This window comes from Geotrypetes seraphini, chromosome 7 (genome assembly GCF_902459505.1).
Source record: "Geotrypetes seraphini chromosome 7, aGeoSer1.1, whole genome shotgun sequence".
Classification (NCBI taxonomy): domain Eukaryota; kingdom Metazoa; phylum Chordata; class Amphibia; order Gymnophiona; family Dermophiidae; genus Geotrypetes; species Geotrypetes seraphini.
Genome location: NC_047090.1, coordinates 111156649 through 111175228, shown reverse-complemented (window position 1 = coordinate 111175228; position 18580 = coordinate 111156649). Strand labels below are relative to the sequence as shown.

Genomic DNA, 18580 nt, shown 5'->3' with positions numbered 1-18580 from the left:
TAACATTAACCTTTCAACCTCAACATCTTTCATGAACAAACATACTTTGAGATTTGCTTACTTCATCTTTCACTTGCCATTCCTGTCTGCCAAGCTTCACAAATTGGCAAAGCACTTTAACTTCCCACTCCACCAATTATAATCTCACCTTTGTATCCTATGTCACTTTCAGTAATAATTTTAAAGAAATAGAGATTCCATTCTGTGTTCAAATTCAATTGAAATGGTTCCTTTGATGCTAAATCCATTTCTATTCAAGTCTTCCAAATTATGAGCTTTGATCACCTTCCCTCATTGCTGCTTTGACTTGATCAATAACTAAGCACAATAGTGAACTGAAAACTTGTTTCTCTGGAGTCTTATTAGATTGGTGCTGTAAAGAGCTTTTATGTTATATTATTCTAAGACAAAGCTCTTGTCCTTCCTAGATAACATTTTCTGACAAGGACATTTAGAAGGTCATTTTAGAAGCACCCTTCTTTTACACATATAAATGGAGATAAAATTGATAGCGAACACTTTTGTATTAGACCCCCTGTTGTGTTGGCTGGTAAATCTCTTTGTTAAGTTTCTTTCTCTTGTAGTCTTGTAAACTGCTTTGTTTTCTATAGTGTGAAATGCCTTATATCAGGGATACTCAAACTTGTCCTGAGGATCCACAGTGGTGCAGAGAAACTAAAGATCAAAGAAAGAGAAGTCATTTAAATAATATAATGCTCTGCCAGAGTAGGCTGCTATTCCTGAGAGAACTGCTTTTACCAAGTAGGTGATGCCACTTGAACATACTGTTTGGTTTTATTGGCCCCTGACACAACCCTTGTGTGGGTGAAACACGGCTGCGTATCAATTTAGACATTTATTGAATAGTGGATAAAGTTTTTTATGGACTACTTTTGTAGATCATTTACCAACTTATTTCCTTAGACCTTCACTGAGGGTCCACAGGCCAGTCGGGTTTTCAGGATATCCCTAATGAATATGCATAAGAGAGATTTGCATATAATGGAGGTGACAGGCATGCAAATCACTCTCATGAATATTCATTAGGGATATCCTGAAAACCCGACTGGCCTTTGGATCCTTTTGAGTATTCCTGCCTTATATCAAATGTAATAAACTTTAAACCTTTGTAATGTAATTCAGATTCAGAACAATAGTAGAACTATTTTATTCTCCATTAACATGTCATCTGAATAGTAGCTGGGAGCTCAAGAGCTTCTACATTTTGTCAGAAGCAAACAGTCATCCAATTCCAATCCACTGAGGTTCAGCTCCTCTTCATTTTTAAGCCAAACCCTAGTCTCTGCTTTTAGAATTTATTTATTTTTGTCATGGAAGTAATACAAAGAAAACAACCTTCATCAAGCATGATGAAAGGTTTGCATAAAGTGAAATGCTGGTGACCAGATAGTGGTTATGGGAGGGGGGATTAATACTGATATTATATATGCATACCCTCACTCCCCCAATTCTATAACTAGGAAAGTACATTGCATAGCTATAGAATAGTACCACTTAAGTGTGTAACTGAATGACTTAGTTGACCTTTAATTAGTGCTTAAAAGGAGCTATCAATAATTTGGCCTTAACTAGCAAATTGACATTAATTTGCAGTTACCTGCAAGTTATGACTCAAGTCTATAAAGAGCCAGATTCTATATATGGCATTCAAAAATAGATGTTGGAAAAGATTGTCATGAAGTGCAATTCTATAAAGGGTGCACACCCTTTATAGAATCACACTTAGCCCTAATCCCTGTGCCCAAACTTTAAGTACCAGACATTTACTAAAATCTGGTATAAATGCAGGTACCCAAACTGGGCATGTTGACCCAGTAACTATGCACAACTTTTCTGAATGCTCCCAACCTGCTCATGACCTTCCCATGCCCCCTTCCCCCTTATGAGATACACGCTAAAGGAGCTAGGTGCACTTTCTTATAGAATAGCATGCAGCCAGATGTGAGTGCAACTTCTAATGGGTTTTGGTGGATAAAACAATGAAACCGGTGGCACAATGCGCAGCGGCCTCATAAAAGGCGAACAGAATGATGGGCATTATCAAAAAAGGTATCACTACCAGAACCAAGGAAGTTATCCTCCCGCTGTATAGGGCGATGGTGCGGCCGCATCTGGAGTACTACGTTCAGTACTGGTCCCTGTACCTCAAGAAGGATATGGCGATACTCAAGAGGGTCCAGAGAAGAGCAACAAAAATGATAAAGGGCATGGAAAACCTTTCATATGCTGAGAGGCTGGAGAAGCTGGAGCTCTTTTCCCTGGAAAAGTGGAGACTTAGAGGGGATATGATAGAAACTTACAAGATCATGAAGGGTATAGAGAAGGTAGAGAGGAACAGATTCTTCAGACTGGCGGGGGCAACAAAAACTAGAGGGCACTCAAAAAAATTGAAGGGAGATAGGTTCAGAACAAATGCTAGGAAGTTCTTCTTCACTCAGAGGGTGGTGGACACCTGGAATGCACTTCCAGAGAAGGTGGTAGAGCAGAGTACGATTTTGGGTTTCAAAATGGGATTGGACAAGTTCCTGAAGGATAAGGGGATTAAGGGGTACAAGTAGAGGGTTACTATATAGTACAAAACGCTTTGGAGTAATAGATCACTCATAGATCATTGACCTGGGGGGCTGCCGCGGGAGCGGACTGCTGGGCATGATGGACCTGTGGTCTGTCTCGGCAGAGGCGATGCTTATGTTCTTATGTTCAATTTTAATAATTGCCTGTTAGCACCCAGTTATTGATGGTTCCAAACTCATCATTCAATTAATTCGCAGGTGGGATCTCAAGAGCATGCTCAGATATGGACTAGCAAATTTGGGCACCGTATTTAGAACCTGGGAGGAAATTATGTAGTCTGCAACTGCAAAGGGGTTGCTCACTTGGAAGGAGCATGGGCAAGTCATAGACGTTCCAATTATTCTAGCACAACATTTTTAGAAACAGAAACATGACAGCAGATAAAGGCCAAATGGCCCATCCAATCTGCCCATCCATTATCCCCTCCTCTCCCAAAGAGATCCCATGTGCCTGTCCCACGTTTTCTCGAATTCAGACACTCTTTGTCTCCACCACCTCTTCTGGGAGATTATTCTATGCATCTACCAACCCTTTTGATAAAAAAAAGTATTTACTTAAATTACTCCTGAGCCAATCACCTCTCAACCTCATTCTGTGCCCTTTCACTCTGGAGTTTCCTCTCAATATGAATGCAAATTGCTGCATTTCGATGCACACAGTTACATTTGCCATAGATACAGCATAAGAGGTCATGCCTAAATGTTGGCATCTAATTGCTGACATCCTAGTATTCTAGAATGACAATTACATGGGGGAAACCACTGCATGCCCTGGATCGTAGGCATGGAATGTTGCTACTATTTGGGTTTTTGCCAGGTACTAGTGACCTGGGTTGGCCACTGTGAAGATGAGCTACTGGGCTAGATGGACCATTAGTCTGACAGAGTAAAGCTATTCTTATGTTCTTATAGAATTGACACTTAGAACACAATATTTCTTGAACTGACTCTTTATATCAGGATGCCTATATTTGAATTCTATGAAGGTACATATTTTATAAAGACAAAATTCCCAGTGGAAATTTCCACTTTATTAAAAATGTTTAATGAAGAAATGAGGTCCATCAAATTCACAATTGTCAGGTTGGACCTATTGGACTGAACACAAGGGACTGTTACACCGTAAGATAATTGCTTTTCATTCATTGACTAAAGATAGAGCTTTAAGATCATTTTATCATAAAGTTATCGTTGACAGTATTGAAAAATATTTTGCAATTATTTTGCGAAGTTGGACCTCATGATGGGATGGAATAGATTAAGCTTATGAGTCTGTCAGCCGGTGCCAAGATTGAGCTTCTTAAATCTAACGTCCTTCCTTTCATCATTTAAGAATTTTGTATAAAGGGGACATTGCCAGGAGTGAGTTTGTAATTGTGTTATTACACTTTCCTGTCACTATTGGGAAAGCTATTTCTCATTTAATAAAGTCAACTGAGGCACCTATGTGCCTTTATAAATACCCTCCCAGAACCTTCCCCAAAAGTTCACCAAACCCTTGTACAAATTTATACCTGTTCTGAAAACTATGCAGTTTATGCCATCTTGCGGTTACATGCAAGCCATTTTCTTCATCTTAAGTAGCTTTTATTTAATTGCTCTCTATATTCATGTAACTTCAATGTGACTAGATTGCCCTCAAGCAATCTATTTTGGAGTGAATATGCTTTCTTTTATGTTTCAGCCATAATCGGAGATAGTGTACATTTATCTCAACTTTTCAAACTCAGACCTTAGACATTTGGCAGAGGAAAACAGTGAAAACATTTATTCGCTGGGCCAATATCTGGTTAAAAATAACTGAATAAGATATCTGGTTGTCTTTTAACTGGATATATAAAGAGATAATCTAGAAAAGTCTGGCCATTCAGATATACTGGTTAAAAATACATGTATGACTTCATCTGGTTATCTTAGACCTGCTACATTTGTGGCTGACATATCCCTTTAAAGTTAACCCTTTCATGTTCCTTGTTCCCATATAGCAGCTGAAATAAGCATTTATGGGCATGGAAATATTTTGAGCATGAATGTTACATATCGGTGTTATTCAGTAAACAGTTTTGGCAAAACCACAGCATACCTCCCATCCCTCCGATTGGTAAAAAATATACCTTTTGGCCAGACATTTACAGCCAGATGGTGATTATTTAGTTAACTTGGGGAGGGGAGTTTAGAGAGATGGACAGATTTTGGCCCACTGATGGAGGAGAAGGAGAAAGAGGAGTGAGGCATGGCTATTGGGTGTGCCTGAACCAAGAATGGATGGGCTATGCCACTGTTTTTAAGTAGATATAGTGATATAGAGAGTAGAGAATGACACGGGGACAAATTTTTCCCCATCTCCGTGGGAACTCATTTTCCCGTCTCATCCCTAAAAATTCTTTCCCTGTCCCATTCCTGCAAGCTCTGTCCTCATCTGCACAAGCCTCAAACACTTTAAAATCGTAAATATTCGAGGCTTGGGCGGTTAAGGCAGAGCTCACAGGAATAGGGCAGGGGCAGGGACAGTGACAAAACTCACGGGGATGGGGAAATTAAGTTCCTGCATGGATGGGGAAAAATTTGACCCCCGTGTCATTCTCTAATAGAGAGCACACATCGGGGTGGCACGGAGCAAAGTGAATAAGGGAACCTCCTTGAAGAAGCCGTAAGGCGAAACATGTTGGAAAAATTTGTCCCCCATCCGATGTTGAAATTTACAGCAACATAAGCACAAGCTAAGTGGTTACATTTATGATTAAAATTTACATATAAATAAGAATTAAGTCTAAAGGAGGATTTCTGAAATGAAAAGTTTATGAAAAAAATAACCGATCAAATGACGACTTCAGTGTGTTAATTCTTGTGAAGCACAAAAATATTGTTCATAATAATAATAATAATAATAATTTATTTTCTTGTATACCGCCCCACCAGCAGTTCTAGGCGGTTCACAACAGAAGAACTGAAACATTTCAGTTAAAAAATACAATTTCAAAAAACACAACTAATATAACTACTACATCTATTAAATATAGCATCTGATAAAAAGTACATTTAAAATACAGAGCCTAATAAAAAATACCTTCTTAAATATCAACATTCTTCTTTATCAAATAGGTGAGTTTTCAATAATTTCCTAAATGTAAGATAAGAATAGGCTTGAACAATCAACGGACTCATCCAGGAGTTCAACTTCCCCACCTGATATTCTAATGTCCTGTCCAAAAAAGTCTTATAGAGACAGGCCCTTGGGGTAGGGAAGAGGAACATATCTGAATTTCGAGTACATTTTAATGAATTAAACAGTTTCAGGTAAGATACCAAATAGGAAGGTAATAAACCGAAAAGAGCCTTATAACAGATACACCCAAACTAAAAAAATACTCTGGCACTTCTGAATATCTGTTAAAAGGGAGTTAAAAACTATTTTTAGGTACTGTGTATTTGAAGGATTGTCAAAAAAACAACAGCATTGCTGTAGGAATAACTGTTTTTAAATAGAGTATTATGTTATGTAGAAGCTAGTTATGTTATTCTGTTAGCTTTTTGCTTTCCTTTCTTATCCAATTTGTTAGTATAGAACTAGGAGTCTCTCCTCATCCAGCTAGCTGTAGTGGATATAATAGTTATGTCCCAAACAGGGTCTTAAGACCTCAGGTAGATTGCACTAGGAATAGGTGAATTCTAGTGGCAAAGCTTTTATTTTCATGTAGAATGCCCTGAGGTAGAGGTCTTTACAAGCAAGAGGGTAAATAAAAACCTCTTGCCAAGCTTTCAAATCTAGGCCAATACATCACAGGCCTGAGAAGGAGGGAGGGGAAGGGAATGGTGGATGGAAAGAAAGGAGAGATAGGAGATTGTTGAAGGAGATTCTTTTTGAGGGTGGGATATTGCTCTTCTTGGATTGTGCATATTTGGTTTCTATTATATGAAAATTAATAAAAGACTTTCTACATAGTACAAATATGGAAATGTACAAATGTAACAGGATTTTATATAAATACAATAGACTCAGTTAACCAGCACCCATGTGGACTGATACTGTAGATGGTAGATAAATGTAGTGTCTGGTTGCTTGAGAGTTACTATTAAAAATAGGCCTAACTAATACTATACCCCATACTGTGCCATACTGTAAACTGTTCCAGATAAACTACTGGACATGTGGTAGGCAAAGCGTGGGCATACTCGGGTGTGGCATGCCAAGTTACACTTAAATGTCTTCCTGAAATTGATTTTATTTTCATCTTTATTTAAAGTATTAAGTATTTCTTTGATTTTTTTCTGGTTGCTTGAGAGTTCTGGTTGCTTGAGTTCCAGTTAATAGAAAGTGTACTGTATTTTAGCTTCACTAGTATTTCCTGTTGATTAGTATAGTAGCTCTTTATCGTCTTTGTGCCAGGTAATTTTTCTAACTAGTATCTGTTTTCCAGATATAGTCTGCAGCTGGATGCCTAATTTTTGGCAGGCTTGATAGTAGCAAATCAAATCAGATAGCGGAAAAGATTGGACAGTTCTTTTATACACAATTATCTAGACTTTACCTTTATAATGGAAAGAGCACTCAAAACAAGTTTCTGCACATACCAGTAACTGCTAATGAAATCTTAAGGGGAATAATCTTGCAACTGTATTAGCAAAAAGAATGCATTTACTTTTTGTTATGTTGTTTTTGCTGAATTGACAAAATGAATAAGTGCATGTGTTTTGCCATTGGAAATTACCCCAGGAAAATGATACTGCATATTTGTATCACTTATTTGATGCACATAGTGTAATGGAAGTATGCATAGAGGGTTGACTTTTCCAAAGTATGTCTGGACCCATGCCTAGGAAGTGACATCAGAGGAAGAGCCGAAGCTGGCACGAGCAGCAGAGTGGGTTTGCTGCTTGTGCCAGGAATGTTTAAGAGATATGGGGGAAGGGAAGGGTCACACGTGTGGCATGAAGGGCAGGGAAGGAGCATGTGCGGGGGCAGAAAAGAGGGCAGAGGAGCAGCACCACTGCCCCAGGTGCCTCTCATTCTTGCTTCACCACTGACTTGGCTTGAGGAACCTTCGGTCTGTCCCAGTATGGCAATTCTTATGTTCTTATTTATATGCCTAACTCTAGCCACAGTAACAAATAGTATAATCGAACCAATTAATTGTTCATGAAAAAGATGCTATGTTTCATCATAGTAAATTGACTTTTATATATAAATGATCATCAGACACAGTATCACCATAGAGCATAACTTAGCCTATGGTGCCTTACACCACTAGCTTCTTCATTGGTCTCACATTTTGTCTTTTTTTTGTTTATGGATGCTTAATATATGTCCTATACAAAAGTCCTTATATGCAAATAAATTAATTTCTGTATCCATTCATGAGCAAGAGCACTTATCTCTGTTTGATGTTACTCAGACCAACTGCTAATATTCATGTTTTGTAAAAATCTGCGTCAGAGCACGATCTTCTAAAAGCATATAAAACAACAATGTCGGAAGGACAATATCCAAAATAAGAGGCAAACTATCAGATATTCAGCACACTTGCTATATAACTTAGGCATCTAGTTATCTTTCAAATCTGGAAGGATTCAAACATGGCTGCTCAGGTTTCATCTCGTATATAAACCCTCCCACCTGCTGACCTTAGGAGGAAGCATGTCCAGTCATTTGAGCAAAGTTGATTGGAGAAGTCAAATTAGAGACATCTAATCCAATTCACAATTAAGACCATTGGGTTCCAGTATCTTTAATCCAAAGATCCAGTGTGATTCCTTAAAATTCAATAATGTTTCTTATTTATGCATAGAATTCTTTTGATAAATACTACACACAGCCTGCGACCTCAACCATTGCCTTCCATACTTGTTAAAAGCCTCCAGCCCAAAATTTCGCACTCTCCTCATACAATGAATACAATCCCTGCTCACAGATGGCCTTCTCCCACAAGACCTCAGCAAAATCATCATCACCCTGATAATAAAACAGCCAAAAGGAGCAACAGATCTACCATCCAACTACAGACCCAAAGCCTCAATACCATTATATGTCAAGCTAATGGAAGACCTTGTAGCTAAACACCTCACCAACTACCTAGAAAACCACAACTTACTCCACCCTACACAGTCTGATTTCAGAACCAACTACAGCACAGAGACACTACTAGGTTCCCTCCTGGACAAAGCTAGACAACACCTCAGTAAAGACAAAAAAATGCTGGTTATACAACTAGATCTCACCGCAGCATTTGACCTGGTAGACCATGACATCCTACTACAAATATTAGAAACAATAGGAATCACAGGAAAGGTGCACACCTGGTTTCAAGGATTCCTACAGTCCTGGACCTACAGAGTAAAGACAAACAAAGAAAAATTAGAACCATGGTCCAACCCCTGCGGCATACCCCAAAGGTTGCCATTATCCCCAGTACTCTTCAATCTCTACATTGCATCCCTCAGCACCTGCCTATACAAATTAGGCTTAACTTCTTATAGCTATACAGACGACATCACTATCCTCCTTCCTTATGATCAACCAACACCCTCCATGACAGACACACTACATAGAACACTAGAAACAGTGGCAACATGGATGAAAGAACACAAACTAAAACTGAACCCAGACAAAACAAAATTTAAACTTCTCGAAAAAAAACAAAACCTCAACCATAAGAAACTTAGTAATAAACTCAATCACATACCACATTCAACCCACCCTAAGACTTCTGGAAGTGATGATAGATAGATGCTGTACCATGCAACCACAAATCAACAAAACAATACAGAAATCATACGCGGTCATGTGAAACTTAAGGCAAATCCTAAAATTCTGTGACAGAAAACAATTCCAGCTCACGGTCCAATCCCTAGTCCTAGGACTTCTAGACTCCTGCAACATCCTCTATCTCCCCTGCCCCACAGTCATGATAAAACAACTACAAACAGTACAAAACACAGACTGATCTATTTGCTGAAGAAATACGACCACATCACTCACTCATACCTCGACTCACACTGGCTCCCAATACTAACAAGAATACTATTCAAATTTTACTGTCTACTATTCAAAGCCATGAATGGAGACAGCCCAGCCTACTTGAACAATCGCCTTATCTGAACTCCCACAACCAGGCAAAGGAGAACCCAGATACCATTCACGCACTCCCCAATCAGCGGCATCAAATGCAAAAAAATGTACAATGGCCTACTGGCTACGCAGGCAGTGAAACTAGACCACCAACTCTCCAATCTAATGATCACGACACCAGACTACAAAACGTTCAGAAAAAAGATAAAAACCCTGCTATTCAAGAAATCCATCAAGATATACTAACACTGCAGGAAGCATTTCAATCCCCCGAAGTAACCCGCTCTACTCCAGATAACCTCTTATGTAATCCGCCGTGAACCGCAAGATAATGGTGGAATAAAAGTCACTAATATAATGTAATCTATGTGACTGTATGAAGTTATACTATATATAGGTAATCTATTCATTCAGTTAGACATAGGCTGACAGAACATAAATTGAGGTTGAAAAATCATACTGAAACAGGGCCCTTGGCTGCACATTGGGAATTGGATCAACACTCTTTGACAGATTTCAAATGGAGGATCTTGGAGCAGATTACAGCAGGGTCAGAGGGTGGCAATTTAGAAACATTTTAAAATTAAGGAATAGCGCTGGATCTTTGAATTAAAGACACTGGAACCCAATGGCCTTAATTCTGAATTGGATTGGATGTCTCTAATTTGACTTCTCCAATCAACTTTGCTCAGATGACTGGACATTCCTCCTCCTAAGGTCAGCAGGTGGGAGGGTTTATATATGAAGTGAAACCTGAGCAGCCATGTTTGAATGCTTCCAGATTTGAGAGATAACTAGATGCACAAATTATATAGTAAGTCTGTTGAATATCTGATAGTTTGCCTCTAATTTTTGGATATTGTTCTTCTGACATTGTTGTTTTATATGCTTTTAGAAGATCATGCTCCTACACAGATTTTGGCGAAACATGAATATTAGCAGTTGGTCTGAGTAACATCAAACAGAGAAAAGGGTTTTGCTCATGAATGGCTACAGACATGAATTTACATGGAAACATCCATAAACCATAAAAGACAAAAGTGAAACCAGCAAAGAAGCTAGTGGTGAAATGCACTATAGGCTATGTTATGCTCTATGCTAATACTGTGTCTGATGATCTTTTAAAAATAAAAATCAATTTACTAAGAGGAATTATGGCATCTATTGCATGAACAATTGATTTGATTATATTATTTGTTACTGGGATGTTGATCCGACCAATTTAAATGTCTATTGATGTGGTTTAAGTAACTTTAGGCACAAGCACTTAGTGGCTGGTGTAATTGCTCATACCTAACTGTAGGGGCAGTATTCTATAACAAGGCATACTCAGGGAAAGAATTTGAGTGGAGTCGCAATTTATACACATTCTTTATAAACTATGCGCATATGAGCATAATTTACATACTAATATTTACTCCTGTTTCTGAGCACACATAGATATCTGTGGCTTCAATCCAGGCATCATTTCTTTCAGCTTATCCCTAAGTGTTTGTGTGTCTTTTTAAAACAGGCTAAAAGCTGGTGACCTGTTATATCATTACCTCCCACATGTGCAGGTAGAGTTAAGACAACCGCTTAAAAAGGTGGTTAATAAATCCAAATAAATAATTGTGCCTGTAAAGGCAAAAGCTCAATGAAGGATGATAAAAAGAAAGCCTGTAAATAATGTAATAAAACTGTGATATTTTTGTTTGAATTATATTTTAATGTAACTTATATCAGATGGTAATTAAGAGGTTGAGAAAAGTGTTTTGGAAAATGAGTGACTGTTGTACAATGCTGTTGTGGTTAATGTTCCTTGAAAGCTGGAAGGAAAATTAAAGTATGCCTAGCCTAAATATTTTCTAATTTGTAAAATAAATGATTCTTATATTGTCTCCCAATAATCTCTGTATTTGGATTGCTGAACATACATGAGGGTGGTTAATTGCGTGTGTGACTCAAATCCAGTTCATTTTGCTTATAAGTAAATCAGGCATTGACTGTCGGTGCAAAACTGCAAAACTCATTGCCTAGTCTTACAATCTATCTTCAAGATCAAAGTTTAAGTGGAGTATTTTGTTTCTTTAACCCATGTCCCCATTCGAACGCCTAATGGAATCCCCATTATGACATCACAGAACACTGAAAGCATGAAAACCAATAAAAATGAATTCTAGTAACGAGGATATTTCAGCAGATTATCTGATCTTGGAATGTTTAACTCCTTTGTGCCTTCAGCTTAGTGCCTTCCATTGTAAGCAAAATGATGATGACTTGATGTTGGTTAACCAGTTTGATGGTACTCACCAGAACCCAAGCTAACCCCAGATTGACTCTGATGCACACATTGGACTCAGTTTGGCTGAAATTAGATGGAAGAGTTATTGACATATCTTGAAAAAAAAACCAACCAAAACCTAACTTCATAAAACATACTGACCTTATAGTAAGCACATCTGATAATTTGGGGGGGTTTTCCCCAAATTTCAACTGTCTTGGCATTTCATGAAATTCATTACATAATAATTCATCTTGTGAGAATACATCCTGTTTGCTTCCATATAACATTCACACTGTTGTCTGACATAGCTTTTAGCCATAAAAATATTGTAATAGTGAAATAAGAAGATACCCTAAAATGAAAATCTATGGGTCAATATTGAATACATCATATTTTATATCCAGATATTCAGTGCCAGGTGCTTGACACAGGAGCTGAATATCTGGGTACAATACAGCTGCTGACACTTATCTGGGCACTGGCAGTATTTGGACCAGTACCGGATAGCTACCCAGATAGTTAGGACCATCTTTTTCAGTCCTAACATGCCCAGTTAGCAGACTGAATATTGGCACTAACTGGGTGACTCCCAGCTCTATCCCTGGAGTGTCCTGTCATTGCCCAGATAGTGCTGAAGTGGTCTGATCAGATTTTCAGCAGCACTATTCAGGCAACTGCTGCTGAAAATCTGGGTATGACTTGTTGAGCAAGACTTATTCATCTGAATGTCGGACTCTTATGTTATATGATGCCTTTGTACCTTGTTAGTTCTAGAATGGTTTCCACAGAATAAGAGCTGAATTAATTAATTCAGGAATTTGAAAACATTATAAAAACTGCAGTGCAAATTAGATGTCGGCTATTAAGATTATGACATAAGTAAGTTTTTAACATCCATCAGAATCTGAAATAATTATTACAAGATCTTGTAGTCATTGAAAAATGATTCCATAACTCAACCATATGATATCGAATAGAAGAAGAAAGCTGCTTAATTGGTTTTAAATTCTTAAACATAGGAAATGTCAGGAACATAAATTCCCGGTATTATATCTCAGAGAGAAATCCTGCAACAAAACCACTATGGCCGTCAGTTATAAGATTGCCAGTGGAAATATTTCAGGTTTGAAAATGCCTAAATAAATATAAAAATGGGAATATGTTTCATTTATTTTCTAATTAGTTGACATGTATGGGTGACAGTTGATAAAAATTGAAAGTTAATAGCACTTTTGCTGATATAGATTACAATCTGATTTGACCAGTAGAAGTTTTATTGTTTGAGGTATCTTGTCCATAACAGATGCAATGGTGAATGAAAACTGTCTTCAGAATGTTCACACAAATATACATGACCAGGATGTGCTTTTAGTCAGAGTTATTTTCTCCCTGGCGAGTATGAAGCGTCTATATGCCGTATATATGTATGTATGTATGTATGCATGTATGTATATTTATAGCTCTTATTTTAGAATCACCCTATGTGTAAACAGCAGCTTTTGCATGTGTAGATGAGCATACATGTGTAAAAACCACTTTAGAAAAAAAACAAAACTTGCCATGTTTAATTTGTCAGGATGCTTGATGGGACCAGGCGAGGGAATGGCTTGGATTGGCCCAACATATTGATGTACATTCCCCATCTTACAAGCGTGGATTATGTAGATGACAAAAGCTCTAGATGTCTTTCTGTCAGGCACAAATAAGTGCCAACTTTAAGGGGCGTGTGCCATTGCTGAGATCCAGGGTCCAGTCCATTCCCATTATCCTCTAAGTCATTATTTTCCTCAGATCACCCCAGTCAGCCTCAGATGACACCCTTGCAAGCCATCCATTTCCCTCAGACCCAACATATCCAGTTCTTCCAGGTTCCTCCAACACATCTGATCTTCCCCAGAAACTTCCTTCTCCAGAAATAAGATCCCTCCCACTTCTCTGGCAACTGAACCTCCTCACCTTAAGATCCCCAACCATCTAATCTTTATCCACGGCCTTACTGGGGTCCCTTGGTTTCTAGCAGGAAAAAAAGCAATTCCTTTTCTCTCCTGCATCTATGGTCCAGGTTAAAAAATGGCCACTGTGACCTTTACAAGTAATACCAAAAAATTTCTTTTCAGGAGGGCCATGTGTGTTTGAAGGGGTGGGATTTATCATTGTCAGAGGGTTCAGGTGGGTATCTCCTTTCAGGGGAAGAGAATGCCTAGGAGTATCAGATGTGTTGGGGATGGAGGAGGATCAGATGTGTTACAGGTGTTTGGGGATGGATTAGATTTATTGGAAGGAATCAAATGCTTTGGGGGAAATTGGAGGCCACAGGGGTAATGGGGGGGGGGGGACTGTTGCTACAGATTCAGAGCATTGTATAGAGTGGGAGAAGTGATTTCAAAAAGTTGCTCCCGCACAAGTGGGAAAGTGTTTGAAATCACTGCTCCTGCTGATGTGGGAAGCCATCAACGTGCAATTCTGCACCTATTTCAGAAGAGGCTCTATAGTTGGCTGAATCTCTTCTAAAATATTGAGGGCATTCTCTAGGTCCCTTTCTGGATGTCTGAGTTAACCTTTCAACATCCTTTGTAAATAAAATAAAAAAATAAGGGTTCCACAAGTATAGTGCCATGGATTTATATACAGTACACATTAGCATGTAGAAATTCATGGTACTATGCCTTTGATCTAGATAGGCGTGTCATGTATCCTGTGTTTCTCCTTCTTTTGATTTGTTTTGCAGAAGGAAGTTTGACATTTTTCCCAGAATCCTCACTGCTGGTTGCTGCTGTGGAACGGGAATCAACAGTGCATGTAGGGGAGGGAAACGAGAAACCTTGCATTTGTCATTTTCCAATAGATGTGACTGTTTTGCCCAGCTTTCTTCTCTTTCTGTTTTGGTTTTGGGGTTTGTTTCCTCCACCCCTCCCCTTTTTATTTGGTATTTCCAAAGGCTAACTGTGTGACTTGGTTTGTGCCCCCAGCTGCAGTAATAAAGAGCTCTTAAAAATACTTTCCTCAGTAAACTAAACCCCCTCCCCAAAGAAAATTGTAGAAACAAAATGAAGCAATAGTCCACATTTCTGACACAATCTTTAGCTACTTTGATTCCAAAGAATATGATTTCTGTATTTGTATGAAAATTGGTATTTGTTTCAGCCATATTTTTTTATTCTGTAGAATTTGCCTTGGATCATGAAAAGATCCCCAATCAATTAAGAAGTGTGTGAGTTTTCTTAAGAGCTCTCGGCAAAACTGCTTTACCCATCAGTGGGAGGGAAGGAGTATGATTGATTTTCTTGTGCCCAGCAGCGAAAGGGTTAATGCCTGCTTTTCCTCTTTTGTATGACTTAGCTGCCGTCCCTGTTGTGATGAGTCTATATGTCTGCGTGTTAGAAATGCAATAGTGTGGAAAAAAACCACCATCCCTATTTCTTTTTTTCCATCCAGGCCACCCCACGTGTCTGCAGTTTACGGTGAACATGACCGAGGCTGTCAAAACTTATCAGTGGCAGTGCATAGAGTGTAAATCCTGCACCCTCTGTGGCACCTCAGAGAATGATGTAAGTTCTAATTGGGTACCATTTGGAGAGGCACTTGAAATATTATCTTGAACATGAGGGTTAAACGATCACGCAAATAATCGCTGAGTTTTATCGTTAACAGTGCCAGTGCTATAATTGATGACCAACAACCTTCATGGAAATTGTTTAGTTAAGTGCGTGACTACAGGAGTTAATGGCACAAAACCACTGAAGATCACAGCATACAAAAACATTTCAGTACAAAAAATTAAGTAATACCATGTTGAAAGAATATGCACCAATTAGCTAGTGCTAATCAATTTGCTTTCAATATATCGAGGTGCCCTTCACATTTTTCTGAATTTTTTAATGTTTCCTACTTTAAGGGGCTGTTCTAAATTGAAATATGCGGAAGAAATGTTGGCTTTTCAGGCTGCTAGTTAGGAGAAAAAAAACTAGGCCCTATAATACAAGGAGTAACTGTACATATGAGGGGCCGCTGAAAAGTTCTTAGCTCAACCAACAAAGCTGGGGCAACGTCCATCGAGAGCTATATACTTAGTCCAGTGATTTTTCACTTTTTTCATTCCGTCAGAAAAATACAGAGCAAAAAAAAAATAGAAAATCACTAGATTAAGTGTATAGCCCTCGATGGAGACTGCCCCAACTTTGTTGGCTGGGCTGAGAACTTTTCAGTGGCCCCTCGTACAATATGTAATTCCCTTTGATATTTCCCCAGAATGGGGGTATATCAAAAACCTTCCTCCTTTCTTCTTCTCTTACTTAAAGACTGACCCACCTATAAAGAGCTAATCAGGGGATATGAGGTGATGGCTGATATAGTGGACGAAATTCGTGTTGTCAATCAAAAATGTTACTTGTCTATCCAAAGAAGGGGTTGCATGTACCTATGCTGTTTAACATTAGCAAGTAATTTTGGACCATGAGTTCTAAAGGTGGACCAATCATTACTTAAAACTTCTCAAACAGAAATTCCAAGCATGATCAATTTAACAGGAATATACATCCACTGAGTATACTGTTGTTATGGTTAAAGTGAGAAAGATAAATTATGGGTGTCAGGATTGAATGTGATTGTAAAGCAATGGCCTCCTTAATTTTTAAGCTGGGGCCACTTTAGATTCTAATGAGCTGAAGGAAAGCCGCCAAATATATTTCCATGCAAGGTCATGACACTGCTGAACAGTATATATCAATGGCATCCATTCCCACAAGTCCACCTTCAGACTTCATTGGGGGGAGGGTATACTTAAGGTTGTAAGCATTTCCAAATGCATTCTCTTTTGTCTATTAAGAAATGTCTTGTCCTTCAAGCATGTGGCTCTTTCTCAATTCACTTTCTCCTTTCTGTCCTGAGCCTGGGTAGAGAGACAGAGTAGCAGAACTCACCCTCCCCCCCCTCCCCCTCACCTAAAGACTATAGAGACTGACCCAGCAGTCTCTTGGCCTTGCTTTGAAGAACACTACCTTAAAGGCAGTGGTCTCAAACTTGTGGCCCGGGGGCCATATGCAGCCCGCCAGGTACTATTTTGAGGCCCTTGGTATGTTTATCATAATCACAAAAGTAAAATAAAACAGTTTCGTGATCATATGTCTCTTTAGCTATAAATTACAATATTATTATTAAGACTTAGCCAAAAGGAAAGATTTATAAACTATAAAGAGTTTTACCTCATGAAAAATTGTCATTTCTTTAATAAGACATTAACTAATTTTTCTGCAGCCCTCCAAATCCAAAAGGTTGCCCTGCAAAGGGTTTGAGTTTGAGACCACTGCCTTAACTGTATCCATGACATCTTCTTTATCTTTGGGAAGCAGAACCGAGATTGTGATGTCATAATGCCTCATTCCACCAATAAGAGCCAACCTCATCCGTGATGTCACAATGGCTTGATTGTCCTGTTCTCCCCTCTGCCCTCCAACCCAGCCAGCAGATTAACCATTCCCCTTAACTTGGTGGTCTCAAACTCATGACCCAGGGGCCACATGCGGCCCGCCAGGTACTATTTTGAGGCCTTCGGTATGTTTATCATAATCACAAAAGTAAAATAAAACAGTTTCGTGATCATATGTCTCTTTAGCTATAAATGACAATATTATTATTAAGACTTAGCCAAAAGGAAAGATGTATAAACTATAAAGAGTTTTACCTCATGCAAAATTGTCATTTCTTTAATGAGACATTAACTATTTGTTCTGAGGCCCTCCAAATACCTACAAATCCAAAATGTGGCCCTGCAAAGGGTTTGAGTTTGAGACCACTGATTTAAGCAGCTATTTTTAAAATCACATTGATGTGGTGGGTTTCTTCAGTGAAAAGATTTCCATCGTTAGTGGCAGGTGTTGGTAAGAACTAACAACAAAATGGCATAGGGTTACCAGACATCCTGATTTTTACCCGGACATGTCCTCTTTTTAGAGGACTATCTAGGCGTCCGGATGGCTTTTCAAAACCTGGCACTTTGTCCGGGTTTTGAAAAGCTGTTGAGATGGGGGCCGAGTCTGGAGTGCATCTGCGCATGCGTAGAAGCAGCGCGGTGATGTCACATGCATGCACGCAACATCATCACATTGCATCTGCGCCTGTGCAGATGCACGCCTGACTCGTTCTGAAGAGATGAGGTCTGGCTGGGGTTGGGGGATGGAATGGGGCGGGCGTGGGGGGTTGAACAGGGCTGGGCCACACCCCCTCTTTTTTCAGATGCAAAATCTGGTAACCCTATGCCTACCTCAACTCGTTCATACTTCTGTTCAACTGTAATTATGAAGGCGCAGTGCCAAATAATGGGAAGTACCCTCTCCTATAATTACACTTCCCTCACCCCATGGTTTCCTTCACTTTTATGTGCTGAGTTACACAATGCAAATAATTTTGCACGTTTCTGAAAAGATATTTCACCCTAGTTTAACATGCAACGTTCTCTCCCTCTTTGCATTGTCCCAGGAGCAATTGCTATTTTGTGACGATTGTGACCGTGGCTACCATATGTATTGTCTAAATCCACCAATGGCTGAACCCCCAGAAGGTAATGTCTCTATGCCATCCACTTTCAGAACTGTTCCAGTGCCAAAGCTTGGGCACAGTATCAACCTGTCAGAGGTTAAAGTGAGCTGAAAATACTTC

At 39.0% G+C, this 18580-nt stretch overlaps 1 protein-coding gene across 5 annotated transcripts in view; it reads left to right on the top strand.

The window, feature by feature from the left end:
- DPF3 (double PHD fingers 3) overlaps positions 1-18580 on the top strand; it is a 419567-nt gene that overhangs the window by 396556 nt on the left and 4431 nt on the right. For all 5 annotated transcript variants that reach the window (XM_033952007.1, XM_033952009.1, XM_033952011.1 and 2 more), the window contains 2 exons: positions 15362-15474; positions 18401-18482. In XM_033952007.1, the coding sequence (XP_033807898.1) occupies positions 15362-15474; positions 18401-18482 (195 nt within the window). The remainder of the gene's footprint in view (positions 1-15361; positions 15475-18400; positions 18483-18580) is intronic.